The sequence below is a fragment of the Chlamydomonas reinhardtii genome, chromosome 12 (assembly GCF_000002595.2).
Source record: "Chlamydomonas reinhardtii strain CC-503 cw92 mt+ chromosome 12, whole genome shotgun sequence".
Classification (NCBI taxonomy): domain Eukaryota; kingdom Viridiplantae; phylum Chlorophyta; class Chlorophyceae; order Chlamydomonadales; family Chlamydomonadaceae; genus Chlamydomonas; species Chlamydomonas reinhardtii.
In genome coordinates this window covers 8,323,907-8,350,671 of record NC_057015.1, presented here as the reverse complement: position 1 = coordinate 8,350,671, position 26,765 = coordinate 8,323,907, and the positions used below count along the sequence as shown (strand labels likewise).

The following is a 26,765-nucleotide window of genomic DNA, read 5'->3' as shown; positions in this document are numbered from 1 at the left end:
GTTGAGCCTGGGTAGGCAGGCTTGGCTACACAGAGCTGCCCTGTGCCTGCATCGCAGGCAGAGTGGGGTGGGAGACGGCACGCCGCCTCGAGACGGTCTCCCCGCAAATCGCTGACTCTCGTCGCGACATGCTGAGCTGCAAAACTTGCGGCAACCGCATCAGGGTGCGGCAGTGGCGGCTGAATCAGAAGCAGAAGTAGGCCCAAGCGCACGGCGATAGGGGACAGATGGAAAGCCGAGTGCTGGCTGGAGCGCCGCGGTGCACCAGTATCTCATTGAAGGAAATCAACAAAAATGTCAGTCAGTGTGCTATTATCAGAGCTGAGACAGAGTGTGAGCACCGTATCGTGCGAGGCGGACTGTGGGTCAGGCGGTGAGTGAGTCGGGAGTAGTGCTGAGCTTGCGGGCTACACTAGGCTACACTGGTTTCTCGGGACTCAGTCACTCAGCTACTGAAGAGCCTTTTGCATGACCTGCCGCTATGCCACTGTGTCACTTCCCCAGTACTAATTGGAACTCGAACTCGTGTCACGCGATACCGTGTGCTGGCGTACTTGTGGTGTGCCCCGCTGGTTCTTCTACGTGGCAATCATGCTAAGTAATGCGTGAAAACACCATGCGGTGACACGGCATGCACGGTCACACGTCAGGGCGTGACACTCGAGGCATACACCCAGGAGACATCACCATGGCACATTACACAAAGAGCCACCTAGCAGACTTGTCAGGCGACCAGAGAGTACATGCGGCGTTGCGACTTGCGTGGCACAGCACAGCGCGGCTCAATGCTTGATTACCCAGTGCCTGAAAGCTAACTGGGTAATGGTTACCGGCGAACCAAACAGTGCTATGCACAAGAGCGTGCACTCAATGCGACAGCGCTGACACACGCCCCGCGCTGATGTATCCTGCTCGCTAGACCCCAAGCCACAGGCGTTGAAACATACGGCAGTGTGACACGCCAATGCATATGCACCAGATGCTTATTTAAAGGGCCCGTGCTAGCACGCTGCCTTGTGTGGTCCCTTGCACTACCAACAGCCACGCCGCCATCCACCAGCCAACGAAACTACGCATCCGCAATCGACGACGATGCCGAGCCACCTGTGCCCGCTGCCGCCGCCGCCGCCGCCGTGCCCGCTGTCGCTGCCGCCGGTCCAGCCGCACCCACACCCGCCGTGTGCCCGCCCGCTGCCGCGTCCGGACCGCCGTGGCGCGGTGCTGGCGGCGGAGCGCCCTGCGCCGCCGCGGCGGCGGCCGCCGCCGCCGCCAGGTCGCCGGCTGGTGCCGCCCGAGCCGCCACCGTCTGACCAGACGACCACCTGCCATGGGATCCCAGCACACAACACACAGCATGCTTCACAAGAGCCCATTCATGGCGGGTCCTAGCAGGGTGCCCAGGGCGGAGGGTTGCAAGGATGTCTGGAAAAGCGGTCCGGATGCTCTGAAGACTGCAGACGAAGTCGTTATCAAATGGGGCGGGGGACGGGCTGCTTGCACAAGCACACACCATGGACACACATGCACCTCTTGTCCCCACCACCCACCAATCCCGAACCACTCACCTATCCAGAGCCACCCGCCCCGCCCCGCCCCGCCCCGCCCCGCCCCCCCCCCCGCACCCCCATACACGCCCCGCACCTGCCGTAGTCCGCCACCAGCAGGTCCAGGAAGGACGGCAGCAGCGAGGAGATGGCGTAGCGCGCGATGAGGCTGCCCGTCATGCCCAGCAGCGGCCGCGGCACCGCCGTCAGAGCCGCCGGCACCACCACCGTCACCGCCACGTCCACACTGCCCACCAGCAGCGCCGTGGGGTTGTCCTCGGCTGTAGCCGCGCCGCCGCCACCGGTGCTACTGCTACTGCTGCTAGTGGTGACGAGCTGCCCTGCGGCTGTGCTTGTGGAGGCACTGGGGATAGAGATGGCCGGCGGCGGTGGAGGCGGCGGTGGCGATGGCGTCGTGTGGACGGGCGCGGTGGCAGCAGCTGGCGCCTGAGCGCTGGTGCTTGGGCCGGGGCTGGGGCCGGCAGTAGCCGCCGCTGCGATAGGGTCAGCAGTGGCTGTTGCTGCTGCAGGAGCAGCAGTGTCACTTGTCGTGGGCACGGCAGGCGCGGTCGCGTGCTGCGGCGGCGGTGGGGGAGCAGCAGTCGGGGAGTGCGCTGAAGGCTGGATTGTTGCCGCAGAGTCCGGCCTCATGCCCTCTACACGCGCCGCAGCAGGCGCCGAGGCCGCCGGCACAGCGGGTGCCGCCGCCGCCGCAGTTGGCGGCGCCGTCGGCGCAGCCGCAGCCGCAGGCGATGCCGTGGCCGCATGCGCCGCCGCCGCGCTAGCTGTCGGGCCGCGGCCGGCGTCTGCGGCCGGCCTCTCAGCCGTCACGTTGTACGTGACACCCGGAATGGCCGCGGGCGTCGGTGGCGCGCCGTGGGGCGTCGCAGCGCTGCCGGCACCCGCCCCGGACCCTGCCGCTGCCTGCGCCTGTACCGCCGCCGCGGCCTCCGCGACGGCGGCCCCTCCCGTCGCCACTGCTCCCGCCACCGCCGCGCCTGCGGCCACTGCACCCGTGGCCGCCACCCCCGCTACCGCCGCACCCGCCGCCGCCGCTCCCACCGCGACCGCCCCGGCCGCCGCTGCGGCACCAACCGCCACGCCCGCCGCCGCCGCAGCTGCTGCCGCCGCCACTCCCACCGCCTGCCCCGCAATGCCGACCGCCGCCGCCGCAGCGTCGCCCATCATCCTGGCCGCTGCCGTCGCCGTCGCGGCTGACGAGGATGCCGACGATGAGGCAGCTCCGGAGGAGTACGAGTAGGAAGAGGAGTACGAAGACTCAGACGAGGATGGCTCTGGTGAGTTTGACCAGGTCGCCGAGTGCCCGCCGCCACCCGAGGTCCAGCCGGTGGCTGAAGCCGCAGCCGCTGATGGCGACGCCGACGGTGCCGATGCTGACGATGCCGAAGCCGAATGCATTGACGACGAGGACGCGGGTGCGGCTGAAGGCGCCGGCGCTGACGCGCCGTTACGGCTCCGCGACCCCACCGGAGCCGCGTCCCGTCCCCACTGCCCAGCCGGCACGTACGTGACGTCGGCCTCTACAAACGGCACCGCGCCCGCCGCCGCCGCCGCCGCCGCATTGCTTGCGTTGGTGCTGGTGCCGGCGCTGGTGCTGGTGCCGGCGCTGGTGCTGGTGCTGGTGCCGGTGCCGGCGCTGGTGCTGGTGCTAGCAGGACCAGAGCCAGCTGCGGTGCTCGCCGGCGGCGGCGCGCCCGCCGACGCCGCATTGCTCGCTGACCAGGATCCCGCTGACCAGCCCGCAGCCGCTCCGCCACTGCCACTGCTACTGCCGCTATCGCCGGTGCTGCTACTGCCGCCCTGGTCCCCCTCCGACACTACGATGGGCTCCACCACCTCCAGAACCTCACCCCGCACCGGAGCCGGCTGCGGCGGGCCGGCAGTAGCAGCCGGCGGCGCGGCTGCAGCAGCCGGGGCAGCAGGAGCAGCTGCTACTGCGCCGGCGGACGTGGACGCAGCGGCTGGGTGGGCGGGGCCGTATGCGCCGCCCGCCGGCCAGGCAGCGGCACCCCCGGGGCCCGTGGCGGCGCTGCTGCTGCTGCCGCCGCTACCGCTGCTGCCACCGTTCCCGTTGCTGCTATCTGTGCCGTGGCTACTCGTGCCGCTGCGGGCGTGGCTGCCCCAGGGCCGTATGGGTGTCGTGCCGCCGGCTGCGGCTGCGGCTGCCGCCGCTGCTGCTGCTGGCGGCGAGGACCGCCCCCAGCCGTCGTCCTGGTCCCGCATGGTCACGTGCGGCGGCAGGTCCGGAGGATGGTGCGGTGCGCTGCCGCCGCCAGTGGCCGTGCCACCCGCAACCCCAACTCCCGCCGCTGTCCCGGCCGCCCCCGACACGCCGACATCCAGCCGCGCCGCCGCATCGTACTGGTCGTACCCCCGCGGCAGGCCACCGCTACTGCCGCCACTGCTGCTTACGCCGGCGCCGTTGCTGCTACTGCTGGCATGCGCTCCGCCACCGATACCATTGCCACCACTGCTACTGCCCGCACCATTGCTAATGCCGCTGCTGCTGCTGCCCGGCCCCGCTGTCCCGGGCCCCGGCTCGTCGTCCACGCCCTCGACCTCCACCACAATGTCATCCTCCTCGTCAGAGGACAACGTGCCGGTCGGGCTGACCCCATCCTCCGACCCGCCGCCTGTCAGCTGCTGCTGCTGCTGCTGCTGCTGCTGCTGGCCAGCGGCGCCAGCGGCTCCAGCGGCTCCCGCTATGGCCGCTGCGGTTGCGGCTCCCTGCCCCTGCGCCTGTTCCGGCTGCTGGTGCTTCTGGCCCCGGCGCGACCACATGCGCTTGATGGACCTGTGTGGACAGCGACACAGCCACAGCAACAGAGCAAGAGAAATAACAGCAGAAGGTCAGACCAGGGCAGCCATGGCCGCACCACCGTGTGAAGGGCACCACGCGGCGTGCACAGGCCACGCGGACTACCCGCTGGGCCCACTCCACACATCCGCGCCCCCACTCCCGATCCCTCCGGACACACGGCGCCAGGCCAAACACACACACACACGCGTGCGCGCACACCTGAAGGGCCTCAGTGTGGGCACGGGCTTGTTGCGCAGCGTGGCGCGCATGTGCAGCTTGAAGTCGTCGTCGAAGCGCGGGTCGCCCACACGGAACTGGTCGGCCAGGAAGTGGACCTGAGCCAGGGAGGAAGGGAGGGAGAGGAGGGAGGGGAGGGAGGGAGGTGAGGGAGGGAGGGGAGGGAGGGAGGGAGGGAGGGAGGGAGGGAGGGAGGGAGAGAGGGAGGGAGGGGTAAGGAGAGACAGGGTGTGATGGATGTGGACGGGCGAGGCCCGGGGTAGGGCAGCGCTTGAAACGCCGTGCTGGGCTGCACAGCGATGCTACATCCGTCGCGGCCTGTCCAGGCGGCCCATGCGTACTCGCCGCCCCTAATTCCCAGTCCCCACACGCCGCCGCCCCGCACCCGGCGCACCCCGCTTTCCAGCCCCCTCTCCAGCCCCTCCCCCCCAGCGCCTCCCCCCCCCCAGCCCGCACCTGGCTGTTGCGTGGGTCCACATTGACCTTGACGCTGATCTGCGGCTGCAGCTCCAGCCCCACCAGGTCAAACAGCGGGATGCGCAGCACGAACGTGTCGGGCTGACCCGCCGGGTCGGGCCGCGAGATCCAGCCTGGATCCAACAGGCTGTACTGGTCCAGCGGCAGGGACAGGTAGGCGGACAGGTCGCGGGGGGAGCCGGCCGGCTCCTGGGGTGCGGGTTGGGGGTTGAAGGGGGAGGGGGTGCGCAGGGGTGCGATCAGGCAAGCGGTGCAGGTGGTGGAAGCACAGAAGCTCTGCCATTAACAGGGCGCTTGCGATTGCGATGCAGTGGTGCATCGCTTCTTAGACCGCAGCAAGGGGACCGCCGCCACGGGGCACCGACCAGACTGAGAGGGTGTTGTGCAAGCAAGGGTTTCGGCTGCGGCAAACCGGCCCCGCTTCCACCGCCCGCTAGCAGTCATGCTGCTCCCGACATGAGTCCTCACGCATTTACCATCTGTGTCGGCTGCACGCGGCCCGAACCGCACCCGACGTCGGAAGCATCCTCGGCAACTTTAGACAACCCCACCGCAACGCGACCCTGTGACACCCGAGAACGTACCTTCACAAGTTTTTCTGACCTTGCAGATGCCTTAAATGTTATGGGTTTGCCAAGCGGCTGCACCTCCGGCTCTGCGCGAGACCCATTCTGCTCAGCTTTCTTCCGTTTCCTGTTCTCGCTGTCGGTAATGATACGATTTATTGCACCAATGGCTTGCTCAAGGCTCTGCTGTCCAGAGAACCCTCGCCGGGCACAAACTAACACCGAAGTCCGCGAGCGTCGCAGCAGCGGCCTTGTCGCTAGTGTGGTAGTATGAATAGGTCTAGAAGACGCCGACAGAGTTCTTGGTGCCATGTCTGGCAACCTTTGTGCGGGTATAAAGTTTAGCTGCTAAAAACGGCGCAGCGAGCTGTCATGAGCTAAAACAGCGATATGAGCAATGTATGAACAATATCAACGTTTTTATAATGGTGCACAATCTCGAGGCGACACATCCTCAACGCACAGCGGCAGCTGGCCATGCGCCCATGGACCGTACGTGGCACCATGCAAGACCCCGCGTCGCCCATCGCTTCCAGAATTCCCTTCCACCACACCGTGCCAGTGTCCAGTACCAATTGACACTCCAATCAATGTGTGCAATATGTTCTCGCCTTGAAATGCTCCAAACCTTCGTACCGTGCTGCTGCTGCTGCCCCGTGCGCCGCCACCGCCGAACGCCAAACTAACTGTCTTCCGCCAGCTTTTTCGTTGCGTCGCGTCCACGCTGTACCTCCCTCGGACATAACGCCGCCTTACCGGCGCGTCACAGGCAACACTCAGCTACCTCCTCTCCCCAACCCAACTTGCCCAACAAACTCAAAGGCATGCACGCCTGCCTAAGCCCCACTCAAGCGCCACTCCTCTTCTGGCAGCACAGGCCCACCAAATGCCGCCTGCAACCCTGCAACCCTGCAGCCTGAAGCACTACATGACCTGCATTCACTTGGGGTTGGCTGCGCGCACTTGCCACACCGCCTCGCTCAGCACCTCGCCCTCGGGCCCCAGCACGCGCGCCAGGATCTCGTCGCCGGCCGCCATTCGGCTGACGCCGTGCGGGGTGCCGGTCAGCAGCACGTCGCCGGGCACCACCGGGAAGTGCTGACGCACGTACGACAGCTGGGGCGTGTGTGGGTGAGATGGGGTTTGGAGGAAGGGGCGGCGTGATGCCGGGAGTCAGTGGTGGGTGGTGAGCCGTCTCGTGGAACCGTCTGTGAGGCGCTGTAAGAGATCGGCGGCACGGGGCCCATTGCAGCGAGTCCACGGATTGCGGCATGCAGGTTTTAGGCCCCTCTGGTACACAACTGATCCAGGACACCTACTCTCGGCGCCGCTTGTACACGCCCCGCCCCGCCCCACCCCGCCCCGCCCCGCCCCACCCCGCCCCGCCCCGCCCCGCCCCGCCCCGCCCCGCCCCGCCCCGCCCCGCCCCGCCCCGCCCCGCCCCGCCTCGCCACGCCCCATTGCGCTGCCCCACCTCGCCCGCCCGGCCCCCCCCACCTGCGTGTCCAGGCTGAATATCATGTCGCTGGTACGCCCCGTCTGCCGCCGCTTGCCGTTCACGTCCAGTGTCAGCCACAGCTTGGACGGGTCCACGCCTGGCGCGGAGGGCGGAGCGGTGGGCGGCTGGGTGGGTGAAGCGCGGCGACTTGGGAATGGGTGTTCCGGTTACCAATGACAGCCACAGCCCACCTAGCCCCGGTCGGCCCACCCACCCGTGAGGCTGAACGCAGGACCCAGCGGCGTGGCTCCGGCAAAGCTCTTGGCCAGTGTCCACGGCCACTGCTTGGACTTGAGCTTGGACTGGTGGGGAGTGGCGGGCGAGGTGGGCACGGTGCGTGTGTGTTGAGGAATAGCAGCGGGCACATACGGCCCAAGCTGCCGCCGTAGCCGCTATCAGGTCGTGGGTTCACTCACAACAGCAGTATTATGGTTACCCCCTTGTTTTACTTGTACAATCTCCAGCAACTTGCAGTGCAGCCCAACGCACTGTGACCTTCCTTTTGGGTTTGTTGGTTACCCTCGTTGGGTTATTTGGGAGAAACTGAATGAACTGACCCCGCCCCCGCCGCCGCCCCCGCCCACCTGCACATCCCGCGCTGTGAGGTCCAGCGCCACGGCCGCCCGCGCCGGCTTGAGGTCGTGACCCAGTTCCACCGCCAGCTCCACCTAACAGCGGGCCAGCAGGCCGCTATGTCACACGGTCACCCAAGCTGTGTGCACAAGTGCAGGCTTGTGCAGCATGTGTGGAAAGGCGGGTTGCAGCGACGTGGCACAGCGCTCCCCACCACCCCTGGGACCTCCGTAGGGCGGGGCACATACACACGCCCCCCCCCGCACCCACACAGCCCCAGCCGCCCACACGCCCCCAGCCTCACGCCCCCATCCTCACGCCCCCAGCCTCACGCCCCCAGCCTCACGCCCCCAGCCTCACGCCCCCACCCTCACGCCCCCAGCCTCACGCCCCCAGCCTCGCGCTCTCCCAGCCTCACGCCCCCACCCTCACGCCCCCACCCTCACGCCCCCACCCTCACGCCCCCACCCTCACGCTCCCCCACCCTCACGCCCCCACCCTCACGCCCCCACCCTCACGCTCCCCCACCCTCACGCCCCCAGCCTCACGCCCCCACCCTCACGCTCCCCCACCCTCACGCCCCCAGCCTCACGCCCCCAGCCTCACGCCCCCACCCTCGCGCTCTCCCACCTCGTGGTGGACGTCCTGGCTCCACCCCGGCAGGTGGATGTTGCCGGGCGGCACCACACTGCTGCCGGCCTTGAGGAAGATCATGGGCGCCTCGCCCGCCGGCTGCGCCTCGTTGCCGAGCTCCCGCACGTGCTCCGCGTAGTTGCGCCCGATGCACCTGCGCCCGCCGCACGCGTCACACATGGACCGGGTGACAGCCCAGCGCGCATCACCAGCACCACACAGGTGCGCAAGGGCTTGAGGCAGGCGGGCAGGCAGGCAGGTCCCGCCGGCGTGGCGTGTGCGGGTTTTGGGTTCAGGCTGTCGGTCGCGCGGCCGGCACAAGTTGAAGGGCCAGCCGGGGGCGCGTGCGAATGGTCCATGCTGCGGCCGTGTCCCGTGCACGAGCTGGTAGACCCACCAGACGTTGTTGGGTGTCAGCAGCATGACGGGGCGGCTGGGGTCAGCGGGCGCCTGAACCGAGCGCGTGGCTTGTGCCAGCCAAGGCGTCGTGAGGAAGGCAGAAACATTGGTCCCCGCGCTGCTCCCGGCGCACCCTGCAGAGAGTTGGATTGGATCCTCGGTTTGTTAGGGTATAGTCCGAATGCAGCAGAGCGAAGCCCGCGGGACGACTTGGCACGTAGTCTCGGAGACTCACGGAACATGGCACTGGCTCCCAGCATCGTGCGCACCGCCTGGCCCTGCATTATGCCAAAAGGTCCTTGAATTTGGTTAAGCTCTAAACGTCCTAGAAATTGGGGACGAAATCCAAGCTGCCAAACGTCGCCGGATCGAAAGCTATTCGGTGTGGCGCTGCACGATTAATTGTTCGCGTTAGTATTCATAACACAAATATTCAGTAACTACATAGGCTACTACAGTGTGCCCCACACATAGTAAATCATGGCATGAACAGGCCCTATTGCACTCGTCCCATTTTCATTGCCTGCCGGCCGCTTGCTAGCCGCATCTGAGGCGTCAAATGGCCAAGCATGTGCATGGCGCCAGCACGCGCGGCAGTGGGCGCGGGGGCTCTCTCGCCACGCTGCTTACTGGCATGGTGCTTGGCGCAACCCTTACGCTCGTCCTCGTGCAACTGAACGCTGCCTCTAAGTTGGCAGGATCGCGGCCATTCAGGTTCTTTGGACCGTGAGTGCGGGCAGTATAGCCGGCACCCCAGCAAGAACCAGGGGTTCCGCAGGCGGCGTGCAACAGCCCACACGTCTCCCGCTCACGCCTTCCTCCATTCCTACCCAATTCCCAAAACTGCTGTCTGACTCAATCCCCAAAACTGCTGTCTGCAGCTCGCGGCTGCACAAGGTGGTGGAGCACCAGCACTACCGCGAGCACCTGCAGGAGCTGATGGAGGCCGCGGAGCCGCATTTCGTGGGTGCGGGGCTGAACACCAGGACGGGGGAGGGCTGGGGCCTGTGCAGCATGGCAGCACGCAGCCCGGCGTTAGGCCAGTAGCGCGCTGCATACACGCAGCGTCGGGACCACAGATATGAGACGTGTTGCTCGCGGACGGGCACACGCGAAGGAAAGCGCACAGGCGGTAGCAGCGCGCGTCTTGTAACGGGCGCGCGTGATAGGACCCTGGACAATGGGTGACGCGACACCGCACGCCACGCCGCACGCAGGTGCTGTTCACCAGCGGCGTTAGTTCAGACGGCAGCCCCTGGTGCCCCGACTGCTCCAAGTCGAACCCAATCATCCGGTAAGTCAGTAAGTGCACCAGTGAGCTGGTGTCCGCTGGGCCCGAGGGTGGCGCGCTCTTTGGCTGCTGCAAGGAAGGCGTGGAATGCCACTCGTGAAAGAAGGGCGTGAGGGGGCTAGTTGGGGGCCGAGCACAGGCGTGACGGAAGTGGCTGCTGGCTGGGGTTTAGTGTGAAGCCACGGAGTGAAGGGTTCAGTGGGGACCGAGCGACATGGTGTCGCTTGGAGGATGCAGGATCACTGACGGGCCACTCGCCTCGCGCCGGGAGGGCGGGGGGTTGAGTGCAAGGATGTTTGGGGGCAACGGTTTATGCGCGCATAGCGGTGCACGGCATGTGCTCCTCTGCTTGTATACAGTACGTGCCACTGCTCGTCGCCGCAAGTCCCTTCGCCTTTCGCTGTCTCGCACACGTAACAGGGAGGTCATCTTCGCTGCGGGCGGCTCCTTGCTCGAAGTGACAGCAGGTGGGATCTGAGGCTGGCTGGACGTGGCGCGTGTGGTATCCGATGGAAACACCTCGAGCGCGAGTGTGAAGTCCCTGTAAAAGTGGGCGGGGTGGGGGCAAGCTGCACGTGCCGCCAGCCGGGATACCGATCCACCAGCGCATTGCGACCGGGGAAGGGCCAGAATGCTCGGGGCACGCTCGACAGATACAAGAAGCAGTGTGCGTGCCGCCATTGCCGTGATTTGTGACATGCAGGCGACCGCAACGAGTGGGCTGACCGGAAGCACCCCATCAGGTGACTACCGTTTGAGCGGCCCCGACACTCCGTGCAGCTCCGTGCTATGCCGTGCCACGCCATGCATTTGCGTGCCCTTGTACTTACGCCTGTCCCCAAGCATGCATCAAGCTGCCCCCGCGCCGCCGACACAACCGCCCATACCCCGCCGCCACCGCCTTCCCCGGCCTCCGCTCCGCCGCCCGCAGGGTGGACGCCCAGTGCCCGGTGCACTACGTGCCCACGCTCTACTACTGGACGCCGGCCGGCTGCGGCTCCTCCATCGCCAACCCGCTCAACAGCGACGAGCAGGACGAGACCCTGCGCCTGCTGGTCGCCAAGTTTGTAGCAGAGACGGCGGCAGGGCAACGGTGAGGGGGCGGGGCAATGCGGGCGGGGGCGGCGCAACGAGGGCGGGGAGCGCAGCAGGGTGACGTGCGTAGATGCATGCTTGAGGGCGACTGCTGCCGAGCTCAAGAGAGTGAGGAGCTGAAGTGCCTATCTGCGTGCTGTCTGTTCTGCCCCGCAGATACGTGGACGCCGTGACCAAAGACATCATAGCTTCAGGCGGCAAGGCCTGCAACAGGTGCTGAGGCGTCTAGGGGCATACACTGAGCAGGCGGCAGTGTGCGCACGCGGCTGTGAGGCTTCGGGCGCGGACCTGAGCTGGACACAGGCGCTTAGGCCCAGCCGCACAGGCGCATCACGTGTGCCCCGGCTGGCGCTGACGGACTGGTGGTGGCCCGCCAGAGGGTATTGCCGTAGATCGGGTGTCGCACGGTTGATGTCTGGGCTACTCACCAGTCTAGTTACCGAAACTTCCCTGCGCTAAGGGTGCCCTAGTGAACGGAACTCGGGTAGCCAACGGCAGCACGCATACCGTATTTTTAGTCACTTTGGTGCTTCAGTAAGAATGCACGTTATGCTTTAGGCAAGGACAACGATGGGTGCGGTCACAGGACCCCGGGGGGGGGCGGCCTGCCTGTGGTTTGGCGAGGTTGGGGCGCAGGAGGCGGCACCGCGGCAGTATGAGCCGAGCGCAGCCGCGCTCCTCGTGTGGGTCGACAACAGTGAGCCTGTGATGTGAGACGTCACACTTGACATGGAGAGTGCGGACCGGCAAGGTTGAGTGGAGACCAGGCGTGAACCCACAGAGGAGGCGTTGCTGCATGAGTGCTCATGCGTTTGGGCCGCTGAGCGGAACGTGTGGTTGCAACACTCGCGATACGGATGCGATCACAGTGTGATTACTGCAAGGATTACTGGCTTTTGATAGGCACTCCCGAACTGGGTTTAGGATGAATGATTCCCTGCTTCACTGATGCAACATGCGACCACGTGGATACACTCATACACCGTATGGATGCGGATGTTACAGAGGGGACAGTCCCAGCTCCCGAAGACGCCGAGCCATCACATGCTATCAGGGCCCAACCCCGACTTTGCTGCAAACCCTCCCGCGGGCAAAGTCCGTGTGACTCCGCGCACAGTGAGTCCTAGCCAAGCCTCAACCCGCCAGAGCCCCACCGCTGTGCCTCAACGCCACAAGCCTAGGCACAGGAGTGCCGGGAAACGTCTAGGCCGCAGGACACACGCACAGCGCACGCACTAACCAGGGCGCAAGCGTCCAGGTACTAGAACGGTCGCCCACACGTGCATCCTGCCCACACACATAGCCACCAACCACGCACAACCTCTCACGGCGAGGGGGGCGGGGAATCAGCGTCATACGGCAAGCGCAAAACCATGCCGTCACCAACAGCCCGAGATATGAAGGGATGCGCAAACGGCACAGCGTCCCAACCCTTTGGCCTGATACCCAAAGTCACAAACGTCTGGAGACGACCCCAGAAGTCAGCTACGACGGCAAGTCCAATGCTCAGCACCCGGGCCGACGGCAGCTTCGCTCGCGCCGCCAACCCGGCCATAACCACACGCTGCCGACCAAAGTCCAGGGCAGACATAGCAGCGAGACACACCACACCCCACACAGGTGGCGCAAGCCCCGCAGGCGGGCGCACTAACCACAACTCCTCACGAGAGAAGGCACTTAGAGCCTCCTCCGGCAGGAAACCCATAGCCATCCCCATACTTTCCCGCAGTGACAGCGCAACAGTGCAGTCCCAAAACCAATGACGCCGGTCCCCATCCTGCATGTCCACCCCACACGCCCAACACGGGTCAACAGTAACGCCTCGCGCCCGCTCGCTAGCATGCCGTGGAAACGCCCAGCAAGCGTTGGCGGCCACACGCCACAGTGCTTCCTTATGATGATTCTCCCATTTCAGCGACCACAAGCGGGCCAAGGTGCACACGAAGGCCCCCGCCGCCAGGGCAGCCCCCACCCCCGACACACCCGCATCGCACACATACTGCAAATGCTTAGCCTTCAGGGCGGCTAACTGTGGAGCCATTTGTAGCACGGTCCCCGCCTTCACCGTGTAGGCAGTGAGCAGGATGGGCGGCCCCCCGCACTGCAACCATCCAAGTCCCCGCACCACCCGTTGCACCGACTCCGCCGTAGCACTCACGACGTCGGCCACCGGGAGCGGCAGCGCGGCGGCAGGCCCCCGAGCCAGCTGGGCCGCACGCGCGGCGGCAGCCCAGCCAGCGGGAAGAAGGGCCACCGCCGCCGCAAACCGGTCGGCCGCCTCTTGAGGCGACGCCGGCCCCGGCAGGGGCGACGGCAGGCGTGCCCGCGTGCTCCAGTGCAGCACCCGCCTCCACACAGCAGTCACATACATATCCGCACACGCTTCACCAGACCGGGAGCCCTCCGCCCAAGGGCTTGTCAATGCCTGCCGCAGTTCGTACCGTATGCACCCAGGGAACGTGTATGGGGGTTCGGCTCGGGTTTTGGTTGGCAGTGGGTGCAGGCGGTGCATTCGGTGCGAGGCGGGAATCCTATAAATCCTGATGTGCGTGGGTGCTCATCCGCCTCCTTGCGCAGACCTTGCTGTCCCCTACTAATCTACTTACCTCGCATTCTTATCGAAGGCACCAAGGAGGTATCAGGCCCCCTCTTGCCTGGCAAACTGCCATAGCCGCTTTCAGTGTGCTTACGAGGGGGTGGGGGTGGGCGCTGAACACATCACATGCTGTCATGCCCAGCGTTGTCGATCACGTGCCAGGGGTTGCATCTCCGGGGCGCGGCAAGAAATTGCCCCCAATGTAGGCCTTTGGGCAAGAAAGATTGGGCATTGCATTCTCGCCGCGTGAGGCTGCATACAGCCCCCGAATCTCGCCAAGTACTCCTTGCCGGAAGGGTTGGGGGGGGGACCCTCCCCCAACGCTAAAAACTACGCAACTTTGGGCCCCTGGATGCCGTGGGCGAGGACGTGGTTAGGGCCCTTCTCGCCCGCGGCGCCGGCCTACCCTTGGAAGATGCAAGCCCTACGGTAAATGTGCCGTGGCCGCATCCAGAGGGTTTCCGCGAGGATGCTGGGCCCGGGCACTTCGCATTTTTGCCCGGGTGGGTCACACGGCCCTCGGTACACGGGTGATTGTGTGGCAAGAACAGGGGGGCTGCTACTAGGGTAGGGCACGGTGTCACCCCCGGAAGGTTGAGCCGCACGCCCGCACCTGCCCGCACCCACTACCTACACACTAAAAATCCCGCTGTAAGCCTGTAACCCCCACTTTCCCTCGGGCATTAAATGTACATTGAAGCAGCGGGCGCAGCAGTCGCCCCGTGCGTGGGTGCACGGCAAGGAACAGAACGGGACGCTTCCGCGAGCAGGCGCGAGCTCCCCCCCCCCCCGCCGCACACTGCTGCCCCCCGGCTGGCGGGCTCCCCCTTCCCACGCCGCGCTCGCTCAATTCTTTATTTCCATCCCATAGCCCCTGGGACACGGGAATGAAGCAGCTGTCCTCCGGCAGGCAGCCGCCGCTGCCGCCGCAAACCCGCCGCAGACCCCTGCCGCAGCCGCGCGGCAGCGATCCAGGTCGGCCGAGTCCTTCGCAGTAAGGACCCCAACGTAACTTATGGAGCGCCTGCTTGGTGGTTGTCAAGTATTTAAATGTTGTCCCCCACCCCCCAACATTTGAACTGAAGCGTTTGGCATCCACGGAGGATGGCGCTAATGCAGTTTCCTTGCCGAGCCTTCCCCAAGCCCAGAAATTGTTTACATCGCTGCATGGTCATTGTGGCTACATGTGTATACTACTTGGGCGGTAGCGCTGGCAGGGCTGGCAGCGGGGAGGTAGGTGAATCGACGGCAGAGAGCGCGCTCTCGGCGGGCGCGCCAGCACGCCCCGCCAAGCCAAGCTGGCACTTTCTTGCGCTATGACACTTCCAGCAAAAGGTAGGGCGGGCTGCGAGACGGCTTCCCGGCGCTGCATGCAACACCGATGATGCTTCGACCCCCCGAAGCTCCTTCGGGGCTGCATGGGCGCTCCGATGCCGCTCCAGGGCGAGCGCTGTTTAAATAGCCAGGCCCCCGATTGCAAAGACATTATAGCGAGCTACCAAAGCCATATTCAAACACCTAGATCACTACCACTTCTACACAGGCCACTCGAGCTTGTGATCGCACTCCGCTAAGGGGGCGCCTCTTCCTCTTCGTTTCAGTCACAACCCGCAAACATGCGTGAGATCGTCCACATCCAGGTGCGTTGAAGCGCTTAGCGCATTGGCTGAGGGCTAGCGCAGTCAAGGGGCGCGGGGTCGTGGCTACACCCCCGCGGCTCAATTTCAAACCTGTTTCCGACTTCGAGGCTCATCGTCGCTCCGCCTGCTTGCGCCTTTACATCCACAGGGTGGCCAGTGCGGCAACCAGATCGGTGCCAAGTTCTGGGAGGTCGTCTCCGACGAGCACGGCATCGACCCCACCGGCACCTACCATGGCGACTCAGACCTGCAGCTGGAGCGCATCAACGTGTACTTCAACGAGGCCACCGGTGGTGAGTTGCCTGAAGAGTTCCTGTTGGGGCTGTAGCGAGCCGCGGGCAGGTTGCTAGCGCTGATGCTACTGTTGTGCTAGCGCACGACTTGTGTTCCTTGGAGCGCGCGTTTTTCGGCACCGCCGGTTCCCAGCCAATGCTTGATAATGTTTTTGCCGTCATGGTTTGGTGCTTTTGCTCAGCCTGATGTCTGCTCCTCTTCCTTGCTCGGACATGCGGGCGAATGCCTGACCTTCTTCCCTTCCCTTTTGCTCCTCAGGCCGCTACGTGCCCCGCGCCATCCTGATGGACCTGGAGCCTGGCACCATGGACTCCGTCCGCTCGGGCCCCTACGGCCAGATCTTCCGCCCGGACAACTTCGTGTTCGGCCAGACCGGTGCCGGCAACAACTGGGCCAAGGGCCACTACACCGAGGGCGCTGAGCTGATTGACTCCGTGCTGGACGTCGTCCGCAAGGAGGCTGAGAGCTGCGACTGCCTGCAGGGTGAGCAGTTCTGCACGGGCCGTCGGGTGTCAGTGTATGGACCGCAGGGCTCGGCATGACGGGCTGCTTTGGGCTGTGCGCCCCTTCGTCTTCACACGTTGCTGACTTCTCTCTCCCCTGTTCTTCCCTACCCTCAGGCTTCCAGGTCTGCCACTCTCTGGGTGGCGGCACCGGCTCCGGCATGGGCACCCTGCTGATCTCCAAGATCCGTGAGGAGTACCCCGACCGCATGATGCTGACCTTCTCGGTCGTGCCCTCGCCCAAGGTGTCCGACACGGTGGTGGAGCCCTACAACGCCACCCTGTCGGTGCACCAGCTGGTCGAGAACGCCGATGAGTGCATGGTCCTGGACAACGAGGCCCTGTACGACATCTGCTTCCGCACCCTGAAGCTGACCACCCCCACCTTCGGCGACCTGAACCACCTGATCAGCGCCGTCATGTCGGGCATCACCTGCTGCCTGCGCTTCCCCGGCCAGCTGAACGCTGACCTGCGCAAGCTGGCGGTGAACCTGATCCCCTTCCCCCGCCTGCACTTCTTCATGGTCGGCTTCACCCCCCTGACCAGCCGCGGCAGCCAGCAGTACCGCGCCCTGACCGTCCCCGAGCTGACCCAGCAGATGTGGGACGCCAAGAACATGATGTGCGCCGCCGACCCCCGCCACGGCCGCTACCTGACCGCCTCGGCCCTGTTCCGCGGCCGCATGTCGACCAAGGAGGTGGACGAGCAGATGCTGAACGTGCAGAACAAGAACTCTTCGTACTTCGTCGAGTGGATTCCCAACAACGTCAAGTCGTCCGTGTGCGATATCCCGCCCAAGGGCCTGAAGATGTCCGCCACCTTCATCGGCAACTCGACCGCCATCCAGGAGATGTTCAAGCGCGTGTCCGAGCAGTTCACTGCCATGTTCCGCCGCAAGGCTTTCCTGCACTGGTACACCGGTGAGGGCATGGACGAGATGGAGTTCACTGAGGCCGAGTCCAACATGAACGACCTGGTGTCCGAGTACCAGCAGTACCAGGACGCCTCCGCCGAGGAGGAGGGCGAGTTCGAGGGCGAGGAGGAGGAGGCCTAAATGCCGGCACCTCCATGCGCCACTGAACGTGTAGCGTGACTGTGGCGGCCTTGGCAGTTTTGACCGTGACTGACCCTGGACAAAGGATCCCTGACTGAAGACAACTTGACATGTGATTGCCATTTGACGCTTTGGTGTGGAGGCGGATTGTGAGATGGGAGGGGGGCCCATTGCCTTCGTGACCATAACGACATCGAATTTCATACATGTGAACAGTTCAGCATGGACATTCATCTCGTCGGATTAGCTCTTGTGTGATAGGCCATAGCAGCTGGACTGTTGTGAGCTCTCGATCTGCGTAGCTACTGGCTGTGATTGTGCTTCAGGCGGCAGGGGCAGGTAACTGCCCTGAACGTAAAGGTGCAGCAGCAGACAGCGGATGTGCAGAACGAATAGCGCAGTGGATAAGGTTGATGGGTGGCCACACACTCGTGCACGTGTAATAAGATACACGAATCGTCCTCCTTTTCTTTGTCGTAACCATGGGAGGGAAGAGAGCGTGACCAGATGACAGCCTGGGACATCTAAGAACTTGGTAGGCGGGTAAGTCCCTCGATGGCGTGGTGTATTCCCACCAGTCGCAAGCAAAGCCAAGGGGCGTAGCAGTTTGTGGGGCTGAGAGGTGGATGGGAGGTTGCATTGGTTACACAAGGGACCTGATGACGCAAGCACGCAGCTCATGCGCCAGCGAACACGCACTAGGAGTACGGATGTGCTGCCCTATGCGCTACCTCAGGGGGGCGCCACCTGCAGCGCTGACAGCCCTTGGGCTACTAGGCCGTGCTCCACTAGTGCCACCCTTGGTGCCACCAGTGACCCCCTACCTACACCGCTAATCGCCCAATGCAGGCCGTTACTGTTGCAGGCGGGCCGGGGATTGCTGCGTGGTCAGAGTGCCACTCAATTGTGCTTGATCCTGTTCCAATCGCACTCGGGCCTCAGGGTTGGCAGGGGTTCGTGCCGTGTTCGGCTGAATATGAAGCTGAATATGAAGCTCATTCACGTACCAGTCCCAGTGTTTCAATTCATAATTGGTGTAAGCCATCTATTTCACTAGAACATGTTTTATCGGCAGCAACTCGGCGTCTCGGCGTTTTGCTCCAAATGTACTTTCTTCAGCGACCATTTCCTAACAGTGCTGTGTTGATACTTTCAACTTAGTTAAAAATGCCTAGCAGCGCGGCGAGCGCGTTGATGGAGGTGCGGGCACTAAGGGCGCCAAGGGCGTTGGTTGCCCCCGCTCGTGGGGTCGGCCTGGGGTCAGCTGGGAACAGGGGTGCTCGAGGGGTTCTGCTGCTCGCAGCCTGGGGTTGGTATGCGCAAGCAGGACCCGCGATTTGATTCATGCCCCCTCTTATCTACTTCCTTGACACCCATACCACCATTCGTCGTGTTGGTGTCAAGGGTGATGCCCCCTCGCGCCCTGACGGGATCCGCTCCGCCCCTCCCGCATTCCAGAAGCTGCGTGTGGAGCTGGAGGACCTCATTGAGCAGCTGTCGAAGCTGGCGGAAGCCAAGCGCATGTACGGCAGCGTGCGGCCGGCGCCGGGGGCGCACCGCGCCGGCCACGCGCCGAGGAGGCCCGACGCCACAGGCGAGGGGCGGCAGGCGGGGGCGACGCCGCCGGGCGCAGCAGCAGACGCGCAGGGCGCGTGGCGGGACCAGCAGCAGCAGCAGCAGCAGCAGTCGGCGGGGCACGGCGGTCAGCAGCGTCTGGGGCCTGAGGATGAGGCGGCGCTGTTGCAGCGAGCGGACGAATGCAGCACCAGGTGTGTGTACGGTATGTGTGTCAGAGGGCGCATGACTCGGAGGAAACACGCATGACTCGGAGGAAACACGCATGACACGCCGGGTTTGTGCGGACTGCGCAGGACTCTTGCACCATCAGCCGAAGCCTGCACTTGCGTACCCCACTAAGCATCTCTACACACAAACTCTCACCCATCTTCTCTTGTCCCTACCTCCGTCCAGGATGCTGGCCCTCTTGTCCGACGAGCCGCATGCCGCCACGCGGCACCAGCCCCTGCGCGGCGCGGCGCTGCTGGCGGCGGGGCTGGTCGCGTTCCTGCGCGGCGGCGCCTCGGACGCGGCAGTGTCGGGGCTGCAGGCGGCGGTGGGTGGCGCGGCAGTGGGGGGAGCGGGGCTTCGCGGGCTTCAGAGCGTATTTGGAGCGCAGCGTGAGGTAGAGGACTCGGTGCGAAGTAGAGAAACCTGCCGAGGATGTGAGGTGGCTGGTTATTTCGGCATGTGAAATTGCTCACGTGCTGAATTTATTCGCAGGTGAAGCTGCGGCCTCTCAACCCCACGGCCTGGAACTGCCTGGCGCACAGCTACTGGGAGCGAGGGGACCTGGTGAGAGCCGGACAAACCTAAACGGTTGTGATGGGACCGGAAAGAGTTGGTGAAGCTGGTGGGCCGCTGCGTGGACGGCCATGTTAAGTCGCATCATACTTTGCACACACGAGTACGCCACCCAACACAGACATGTTGCCCTCTCTTAGTTCTCCTGCTCGCGCTCGTTGCAGTTCATGGCTGGCTGCTGCCTGGCCTCGGGCCTTCGCCACTGCCCCAGTGTGGCAGCGCACCAGATGATGTCGCTGCTGGTGCGGCAGCAGGGTGGCGCCGCGGGGGCCGCCCTGCTACAGCCGACTCCTGCGCCACAACCACATCCGCCGCCGCCGCCGCCGCCGCCGCAGCAGCAGCAGCAGTCCTCGCAAGCACAGGACCGCAGCAACAGCAACGCCGGCGCAAGCACTAGCTCATCGGGAGCTGCAGGAGGAAGCGGCGCGGCCGCAGCGGCCAGCGGCCAACCGGACGCCAGCGCCGCAGCCCCCGCCGCCGGTCCTGCCCCCGCCGCCAGCTGGAACGGCAGTAGCAGTCATGCTACGAATAGCAGCAGCTACAGCACCAACACTAGCGGCGGCGGCGCGGGCCCGGCCTGGTCATCCGCTGCGGCGCCGCCGGGCGCGGCAAGCGAGGCGGCGGCGGCGCTGACGGCCAGTCTGTCACACGCGCGGCGGGCTTTGGAGATGGACATAGAGAACGGCTACAGCTGGTGTGAGTACGGTAGCGGCCTTGTGTGCGTGTGTGTCAGTCGTGCTACAGCTTTTCACTGCTGCTTGATGCGCTCCGCTACAATGGCCGGGTGCGCTCTCTTTGGCCGCTTTGCCTGCGCCGCGCATGCCTGCCCAACCTTAGCACGCGCGCCTCTTTTAATCTCGTCTTGCGAGGCGCTCCGCGTTCATTAACGGATACGCCTGCTCACCCTCACAACCATGTTGCCTGCCCTCAAGTGGATTAGAATGCCCTTTTCCTTGGCCCCAGACGTGCTGGCGATGGCCCAGATGGCCGCCTACTTCAAGGGCGAGCATGCGGCGGGGCTCTGGGGCGGCGGCGGCGGCGGAGGAGGAGGGGCGCGAGGCGGCCGCGGCGAGCTGCACCGCGTGCTGGCGGCGTTTGCGCAGGTGTGTGTAGTGCAGCGGGTGCCTGCGGGCCAGGGTACTTCAGCCGGGACCGTGCCAGTCCTGGCGGCCGGGGCGCCAGGACGTTTCCCTACCGGCCTACCCCCTGAAGTGCCTGCGGGCGGCCAGCTGCGCAGCGTAGGCATTGGAGTGCCGTAGCCTGCCTCGTCGGCCTCAGCACGAATGCCGTAGTAAAGCCCTTTTGCGCATCCTTACCCAACTACGTAACAGGCGGAGCGCTGTGGCTGCGCCGACCTGCCCGACCTGCATTACAACCGGGCCGCTCTGCACGCGTTCACACAGGTGGGTGGGTCGTGTGATGGGGAGGGCACGTGGGGAGGCGTAGTCCATTCCAATCCCAAAATAGGCCATTGCTAACCCATTGCTAACCCAAGGGGTCGCGGCCAAGCCCAATCACCTGAGGCCCAGAACCCGGAGCCAAGCCCACGTGGGGGCAGGAAGGGGCAACGCTGGGACTTGGCCAGACAGGGTCTTCTGCAGACTTTGGCGCCCGGCCTCGAGCTTGTTGTTGACAATGCCCTGTGCCCCGCCCCACTGCCATGTGCGTTGTCCAACAATCTACAGGACTTTGCCGCAGCACTGCAGGTGCGGGTTGTGGGTGTGGGACGGTGGGTGTTCAACGAGTCTAATCTGCCCTTCTGTCCGCTCACTCTTCGTCTCACCACGCTGCGTGCGCCGGCTCAGCGCTGGCTCTTTCAGGCCTGTCACGCCGCCACCGACGTGAAGACGCCCGCAACCACACATTATTACAGTCTCATTCTCCCTCCCCGTTCCAACTCAAGCTCCCCCTCACGCTCCTACTCCCGCTCCCCCTCCCCGCCAGGACTACGCCACGGCTGCTCGGCTGGACCCGGGGCTGGCGGCCGTGGCCGCCGCGCAGTCCGAGTCGCTGCTGGTGTTGCTGGGCCAGCTGGCGGGGCTGGTGGCGGGGCGGGGCGGCGTAAAGGAGCGGCACTGGGCGGCAGTCACGTCGCTGCTGGCAGCAGATGCGGCGCGGGTGAGCGAGCGGGCGGTAGTAATACGATGTGAGGCGAGTTCAGGGGAGGAACCCGTGGGAGCAGCCAGTGCCCTGTTGGGTGCGGCTGCTGCTGAAGCGACGGTGATTGCTGTGTTGTCGCCGGCGCCGTCGCAGGGCGCGGAGCTGCTGCCGCGGATGCACCATGAACGGCTGGCGCTGCGGACATTGACGGTGCGGCGAGGGCGAGGGGGGGTTGTAAATACCAGCCCAAACTAAACCAAAACCAACGAAAACCAGCGGGGGCAGGGAAGGGTCCGAATACCCCGGGATGCCATAGGGCTCTGGCAGCTACGCCTCGTGACGGAGGGGCGCCGCTGCGTGTTAGGGTCCCCGGGGTTCCCGCCTACCAACCCCTCCGCCTCCTCCTGGCCCCCACCACCCCTCCTCCCGCTTTTCTTTCTTCTCGCGACACATGGGTTCGCATGACCACATCATAACCACGTCATGACCACATCATAACCACATCGTAACCTCATCATGCCCACACCACAGGACCTGGTGCCGGGCTCCAACCGGGGTGTGGTGCTGCTGTGCCGGCCACTCGTGTTCGTGGCGCCGCCGCTGGCAGCCTCCTCCTCCGGCACACTGTGAGTGGTGTGGAAACACACGCGAGGGCTGCAAGCACAGACACGGGCCGTGCTCCTCAAGGCTCTGCTGTCGCGCAGACTCCGGCACCCATCACTGCTTCACCCCCTGCATGGCCAGCAGGAGCTGTGTCCCGTGCATGCTCTCGCACCCGAGGCAGTACCCACCGCCGGCCCCTTCCTACCCTCCCCGCGGCCTCCCTCACCCTCCCTCACCCTGCCTCACCCTCCCCCACCCTCCCTCACCCTGCCCACTTCCTGCCCTCAGCTACCTGGTGTGTGTGGACACTGCTGGCGCCGTGCTGGCCCTGGCGCTGACCCACATCCCCCACGACGCATTCGACATGACTGCCCTGCTGGCCGTACTACACCCCGAGCTGCGACACGTGCACGTCACGTGGCCGCCGCCGCCGCCGCCGCCTCACGAGGAGCAGCAGCAGCAGCCGTCGCCGCCGCCGCAGAATGAGCCGGCAGGGTCCGCAACAGGACCCGGGCCAGGGCAGGATCAGTCGTTGCCGACTGGGGTGGAGTGCGGGGCGCAGCCAGGCGGGGCGGAGGCGGCGACAGCGGAGCCCGGTGCCGGCAGCGCCCCGCCTGCCGCGCCCGTGCCTGCTGCTGCGCCTGCCGCCGCGCCGCGCGCCTACTCCTTCCCGCTGCTGCTGGTGGGCTGCGACCCCGGCTGCCGCAGCAGTGTGCTGGTGGACGGAGTGCCGCTGCACCAGGCGCCGGCCACGCCGCTGCTGCGACACATGACACGAGCGGCGTGAGGGGGGAGGCGCGTGTGCTTGTGCGTGGGATGGGACCAATCCCAATTAAATCATTGCAAACCGGTGTGCGTGTGTGGGGGGGGGTTAGCCGTTGGTGTGGAGAACGGAGTGACTAAATGGGGGGCAGGGGCGCTGTGCCCGCGTTGCTGAGCACGCCGGATGCTGGGTGGGCACAAGTGGCTGTGCGCCTGAAGGTTCCGAGAAGCGGTGTGGCATCGGTCCGCTCCGGATTGGAGCCGGGTTATGCGATAGCGGATGTGCCGCGGCACGGTGCGTGACGGCGGGTGCCCGCGTGGGTATGTGCCAAGCAAAAGGGTTTGCGACAGCCGCATGAGGTCGAGGTCGATGGTTCGACGGCGGACGAGAGGTGGCCACTGGCCAGTGGTGGTAGCTGGTAGAGCGAATCAGATAGCGCAGTGGTGTCATGTATGAGCAAAGCACAGAGGGACGGGTTTGACATCGTTCGAGCGTGTAGACGTATGAACAGTACTGCAGGTTGCAGGCCGGGCTTCGGGCGGCGGCCAGGCGCGCCTGGTGGCTGGTAAAAAGGGCCGGCGCGTACTGAGCGTCAGACATCGATTCTCGAGGGGCAACACGATCCGCGAGCCTGCTGCTTTTTGATATGCTTGTAAGCCATACAGAGCTACCCTTCTTATCCCGCCCGCGCCACCTCTGCAACTGCGCTGACCCAAGTCCTCACAGCCGTGGGCACCATACCATACGGTATGTATACCTCGCCTTCTACGGTATGTACAACCTCCCTGACCGAACACGCACTCGCGCACACAGTCCCCCACACAACCAGTCAACCACGCGCCGGCCTACCCACACGGTGTGCACGCGTCGTCGTCTGCACCTGTGCCTAGCGTTCCTACAGCGCCCAAAGCCACGGGCACACACTTTTCCGTTTCCAACACCCAGGCCAGCGTTGAACTTTTCACATGTCAAGCCGTCCATAAGCCGATTAAGCCACTTCGCTCCGCCTCGCCAACCCCATCAGGGGCTGTTCCACCCCTCACGCGGGCCGCCGCTCTTGCCCGCGTCAGTGGGCTTGCCGGGGCGGGACTCGAGGCCGCCGGCTCCCGCCCGGTCGGGCGCGCGGTCGCTCCCCACTCCGCGGGCCGGGCCGTCACCAAACATGACCTTGTAGGCCTCCTGTTTGGTGCACGTGTATGTGCATGTGTGTATGTTGCGAAACGAAACGAAATCCCGCCATGTGTGTGTGCATGTGTGTGTGCATGTGTGTGCATGTGTGTGCATGTGGCGCAGCACGTGAGGTGGAGGGCGGGGGCAAGGGGTTGTGCACTCCCGCGCTGTCTCAGCACCAGCCACACGAGCAACCGTCCACAACCACCACTCAACAACACTACGTCACACCCTCCACCCTTCCCTCCAAGCCTCCACGCCTCCACCTCCCCTCCAGCTCCTCCGCACCTGCAGTCGGCCCACGCCCGCCTTCACGGTCTCGCCCACACCGTTGCCGACCAGGTTGACGTGCCAGCTCCCCGCAACACTGCCGCGTCCGCCTCCTCCTCCACCGCCAGCACCGCCACCTCCACTTCCACCCTGACCACCGCCGCCTGCCGCCGCGCCGTCTGACCTGCCGCTGCGGTCGGAGCCCTCGCCGCCTGTGCCGCCGCTGCCTGTGCCGCCGCCGCCGCCGCCGCCTGTGCCGCCGCTGCCGCCGGACATGCCCAGGATTTCGGAGCCGCTGCGGACGCCGCCGCCGGCCTCGGGCGGCGCGCCGTGGCTGAAGGGCTGGCGCGGCGTGCGCAGGCCGTAGTCGGACCCCATCTCACCGCGCGGCGCAAACATGCCTGGACAGTTCAGTTTGTGCGTGCGCGAGGTGGGAGGTGTGGAGACACGGCCTGCATCAGCTTTTGCCGCAATTGGGCGCCCAGGCGGGTAGGCAACACCAACAACAACACCGTGGGCCAACACACCCGCATAAGTACCAACTCCCACGGTCGCGTCAGCTATCCACTGAGCCCCTCAACCACCCCGGCACCCTGGAAGGCACCGCCCGCCACTCCACGGCGCCAACCCCGCTCACCGCTGACTCCGCCCAGCTCGGGGATGTCGTCTGTGGGCCCGCCCGCCCGCGACGTCTCATTGCTGCTGCCGGCGGTCTCCATGTACTGCCGGGCCACCTGCAAGCGTAGAGAACATGATGATGTGGGAGTCAGGATGTAAGAGTAGGTTTATGGAGAAGTAAGAGCAAAAGCAACCCTCTCTCCAGCACCAACGCATGGACACGCCAACAGCGAGGAAAGGGGATTTGGGACGCAGCAGCGCACACGCGTGCGGTGGCACGCAGCACGGCGCCGCACGGCACACCTGCTCCGCCCCTCCAGTGCTGGTGGTGCCCGCCGCGTCCGTGTCGTGGCTGTAGGGGCTGGGCTGCTGCTGGTACACGAACTTGACGGCCGTGTTGCTGTGCGGCGCCTCCGCCGCCTCGGGCCTGCGCGACCAAGCACAGGTCGCGCATACACACACATGAGCCACATGCAGCGGCGGTGACAAGGTGATGATAGGAGTTTCACCGGTGGACCAGACGAAGGGTAGCTAGGTGGGCGGTGGTGACCGCGCGCAACTTGGTGCGCCGTCCAGGCTCAGGCAGTCAGCACGGCAGCAACCAATCAAACATTGCACACGCGGACCTACTGCACGCACTGCACACACACGCCCTGCCCGGCGCTGCGCCCAGGATTCCACTCGCCCGGCCCACAAGGGCCTTGCACTTGCAACCCACCTCACCCCGCCCCGCCGCTCACCCTGCCATGATCGCCTCCGCCGACTTGCCGGAGCCGTGTCGTAGGGTCAGCCGCGCCGCCTCCTCCGCCTCGCGCTCGCTGCCCATGGTCTCACGCCCACCCCTTTGGCCGGCACACATGGCGACAGCAGTGGGCAGCAAGTAAGAACACAGGCACGCCTGCTTTCAATAGCGAAAGCGCCGCGGCCCTGCCGCTACAGTTCTTGGCATCACCACGCCAGCCCCGTGCCCCAGCCAACACGCCCAGCCCAGCACGACACCCCGACACCCCGGACCACCCAAACACCGCACCGGCGCGTGGCTGGGTCCGGCGGCGCGTCGGGGCTGCGGCGCGGCCACGCCGCCTGCCCGCCCGCCGCCTGCACGCTGTCGCGGTCGCTGCCTACCGCCAGCTGCTCCTGCTGCACGCTGCGGCTGCGAGGCAGGTCGCCCACGCGGTGGCGCGGCGGCGCCTCGGCGGTGCGGTCGTGGCCGCCGGGGGGCTCTTGTGGGCCGCTGGTGCCGTGGGCTGAGAAGCCGCGGCTAGAAGAACCATGCTGGGAGAGGGTGAAGAAAGGGTGAGAGAACGGTGAGGAGGGTGAGGAGGAAGTCTTGCGGAGGGGGGGCAAGCACGAACCCGTGGGTCAAAGCTACTAAAACAGAGACCAGGAAGAGAGCGTTGCGCCCTGCGGGGTGAAGGCTGCAAATTTTGCTTGACTACCTGGCGTGACAGCAGCTGCAGCAGTCGCGGCGCACAGCTGCCCAGCGCCGCGGCAGCAGCGGGCTCCGCGGCTGAGGCGCCAGCCGCTGAGAGTAGCCGTCGACCAGCGCGGTTGACGCTCATGTTAATTTGTAGATATCTACAGCGCCCGTGGCGGCTGAATGCAGGTTTTCGACGAAGAAGCGAGTGTCGCAGGCCTTCCGAGTGTGGAGTTTCGAC

The 26,765-nt window shown here is 65.4% G+C and overlaps 6 protein-coding genes across 6 annotated transcripts; 3 read left to right on the top strand and 3 right to left on the bottom strand.

Moving 5' to 3' along the window:
- Nucleotides 1-376: 376 nt before the first annotated feature.
- On the bottom strand, nt 377-5,998 carry CHLRE_12g549400v5 (uncharacterized protein). The gene is made up of 5 exons (XM_043068956.1): nt 5,664-5,998; nt 5,059-5,268; nt 4,585-4,700; nt 1,642-4,359; nt 377-1,322 (listed from the first exon to the last, which is right to left on the bottom strand). The coding sequence occupies exons 1-5, from the start codon at nt 5,955-5,957 to the stop codon at nt 1,070-1,072; spliced, it is 3,591 nt and encodes a 1,196-aa protein (XP_042919027.1). The 5' UTR covers nt 5,958-5,998; the 3' UTR covers nt 377-1,069.
- Nucleotides 5,999-6,053: 55 nt separating this feature from the next.
- On the bottom strand, nt 6,054-9,170 carry CHLRE_12g549450v5 (uncharacterized protein). Its single transcript, XM_043068959.1, has 7 exons — nt 8,984-9,170; nt 8,747-8,882; nt 8,347-8,503; nt 7,728-7,811; nt 7,358-7,445; nt 7,143-7,240; nt 6,054-6,761 (listed from the first exon to the last, which is right to left on the bottom strand). The coding sequence occupies exons 2-7, from the start codon at nt 8,770-8,772 to the stop codon at nt 6,585-6,587; spliced, it is 630 nt and encodes a 209-aa protein (XP_042919026.1). The 5' UTR covers nt 8,773-8,882; nt 8,984-9,170; the 3' UTR covers nt 6,054-6,584.
- Nucleotides 9,171-9,268: 98 nt separating this feature from the next.
- On the top strand, nt 9,269-13,744 carry CHLRE_12g549500v5 (uncharacterized protein). Its single transcript, XM_001693944.2, has 8 exons — nt 9,269-9,474; nt 9,630-9,711; nt 9,966-10,042; nt 10,460-10,506; nt 10,743-10,782; nt 10,971-11,132; nt 11,291-12,147; nt 13,569-13,744. The coding sequence occupies exons 1-7, from the start codon at nt 9,383-9,385 to the stop codon at nt 11,352-11,354; spliced, it is 564 nt and encodes a 187-aa protein (XP_001693996.2). The 5' UTR covers nt 9,269-9,382; the 3' UTR covers nt 11,355-12,147; nt 13,569-13,744.
- Nucleotides 13,745-15,233: 1,489 nt separating this feature from the next.
- CHLRE_12g549550v5 (uncharacterized protein) lies at nt 15,234-17,677 on the top strand. The gene is made up of 4 exons (XM_001693945.2): nt 15,234-15,370; nt 15,519-15,663; nt 15,923-16,147; nt 16,285-17,677. Exons 1-4 carry the CDS (start codon nt 15,347-15,349, stop codon nt 17,220-17,222), a joined length of 1,332 nt encoding a protein of 443 aa, XP_001693997.1. The 5' UTR covers nt 15,234-15,346; the 3' UTR covers nt 17,223-17,677.
- A 49-nt stretch (nt 17,678-17,726) lies between these two features.
- On the top strand, nt 17,727-23,732 carry CHLRE_12g549600v5 (uncharacterized protein). Its single transcript, XM_043068960.1, has 12 exons — nt 17,727-18,422; nt 18,681-18,991; nt 19,194-19,335; nt 19,503-19,574; nt 19,748-20,279; nt 20,547-20,686; nt 20,915-20,986; nt 21,269-21,289; nt 21,528-21,701; nt 21,837-21,893; nt 22,215-22,309; nt 22,575-23,732. The coding sequence occupies exons 1-12, from the start codon at nt 18,390-18,392 to the stop codon at nt 23,071-23,073; spliced, it is 2,148 nt and encodes a 715-aa protein (XP_042919025.1). The 5' UTR covers nt 17,727-18,389; the 3' UTR covers nt 23,074-23,732.
- Nucleotides 23,733-23,744: 12 nt separating this feature from the next.
- On the bottom strand, nt 23,745-26,756 carry CHLRE_12g549650v5 (uncharacterized protein). The gene is made up of 7 exons (XM_043068961.1): nt 26,547-26,756; nt 26,138-26,382; nt 25,848-25,949; nt 25,411-25,534; nt 25,127-25,223; nt 24,508-24,890; nt 23,745-24,228 (listed from the first exon to the last, which is right to left on the bottom strand). The coding sequence occupies exons 1-7, from the start codon at nt 26,667-26,669 to the stop codon at nt 24,070-24,072; spliced, it is 1,233 nt and encodes a 410-aa protein (XP_042919024.1). The 5' UTR covers nt 26,670-26,756; the 3' UTR covers nt 23,745-24,069.
- Between the last annotated feature and the right edge of the window lie 9 nt (nt 26,757-26,765).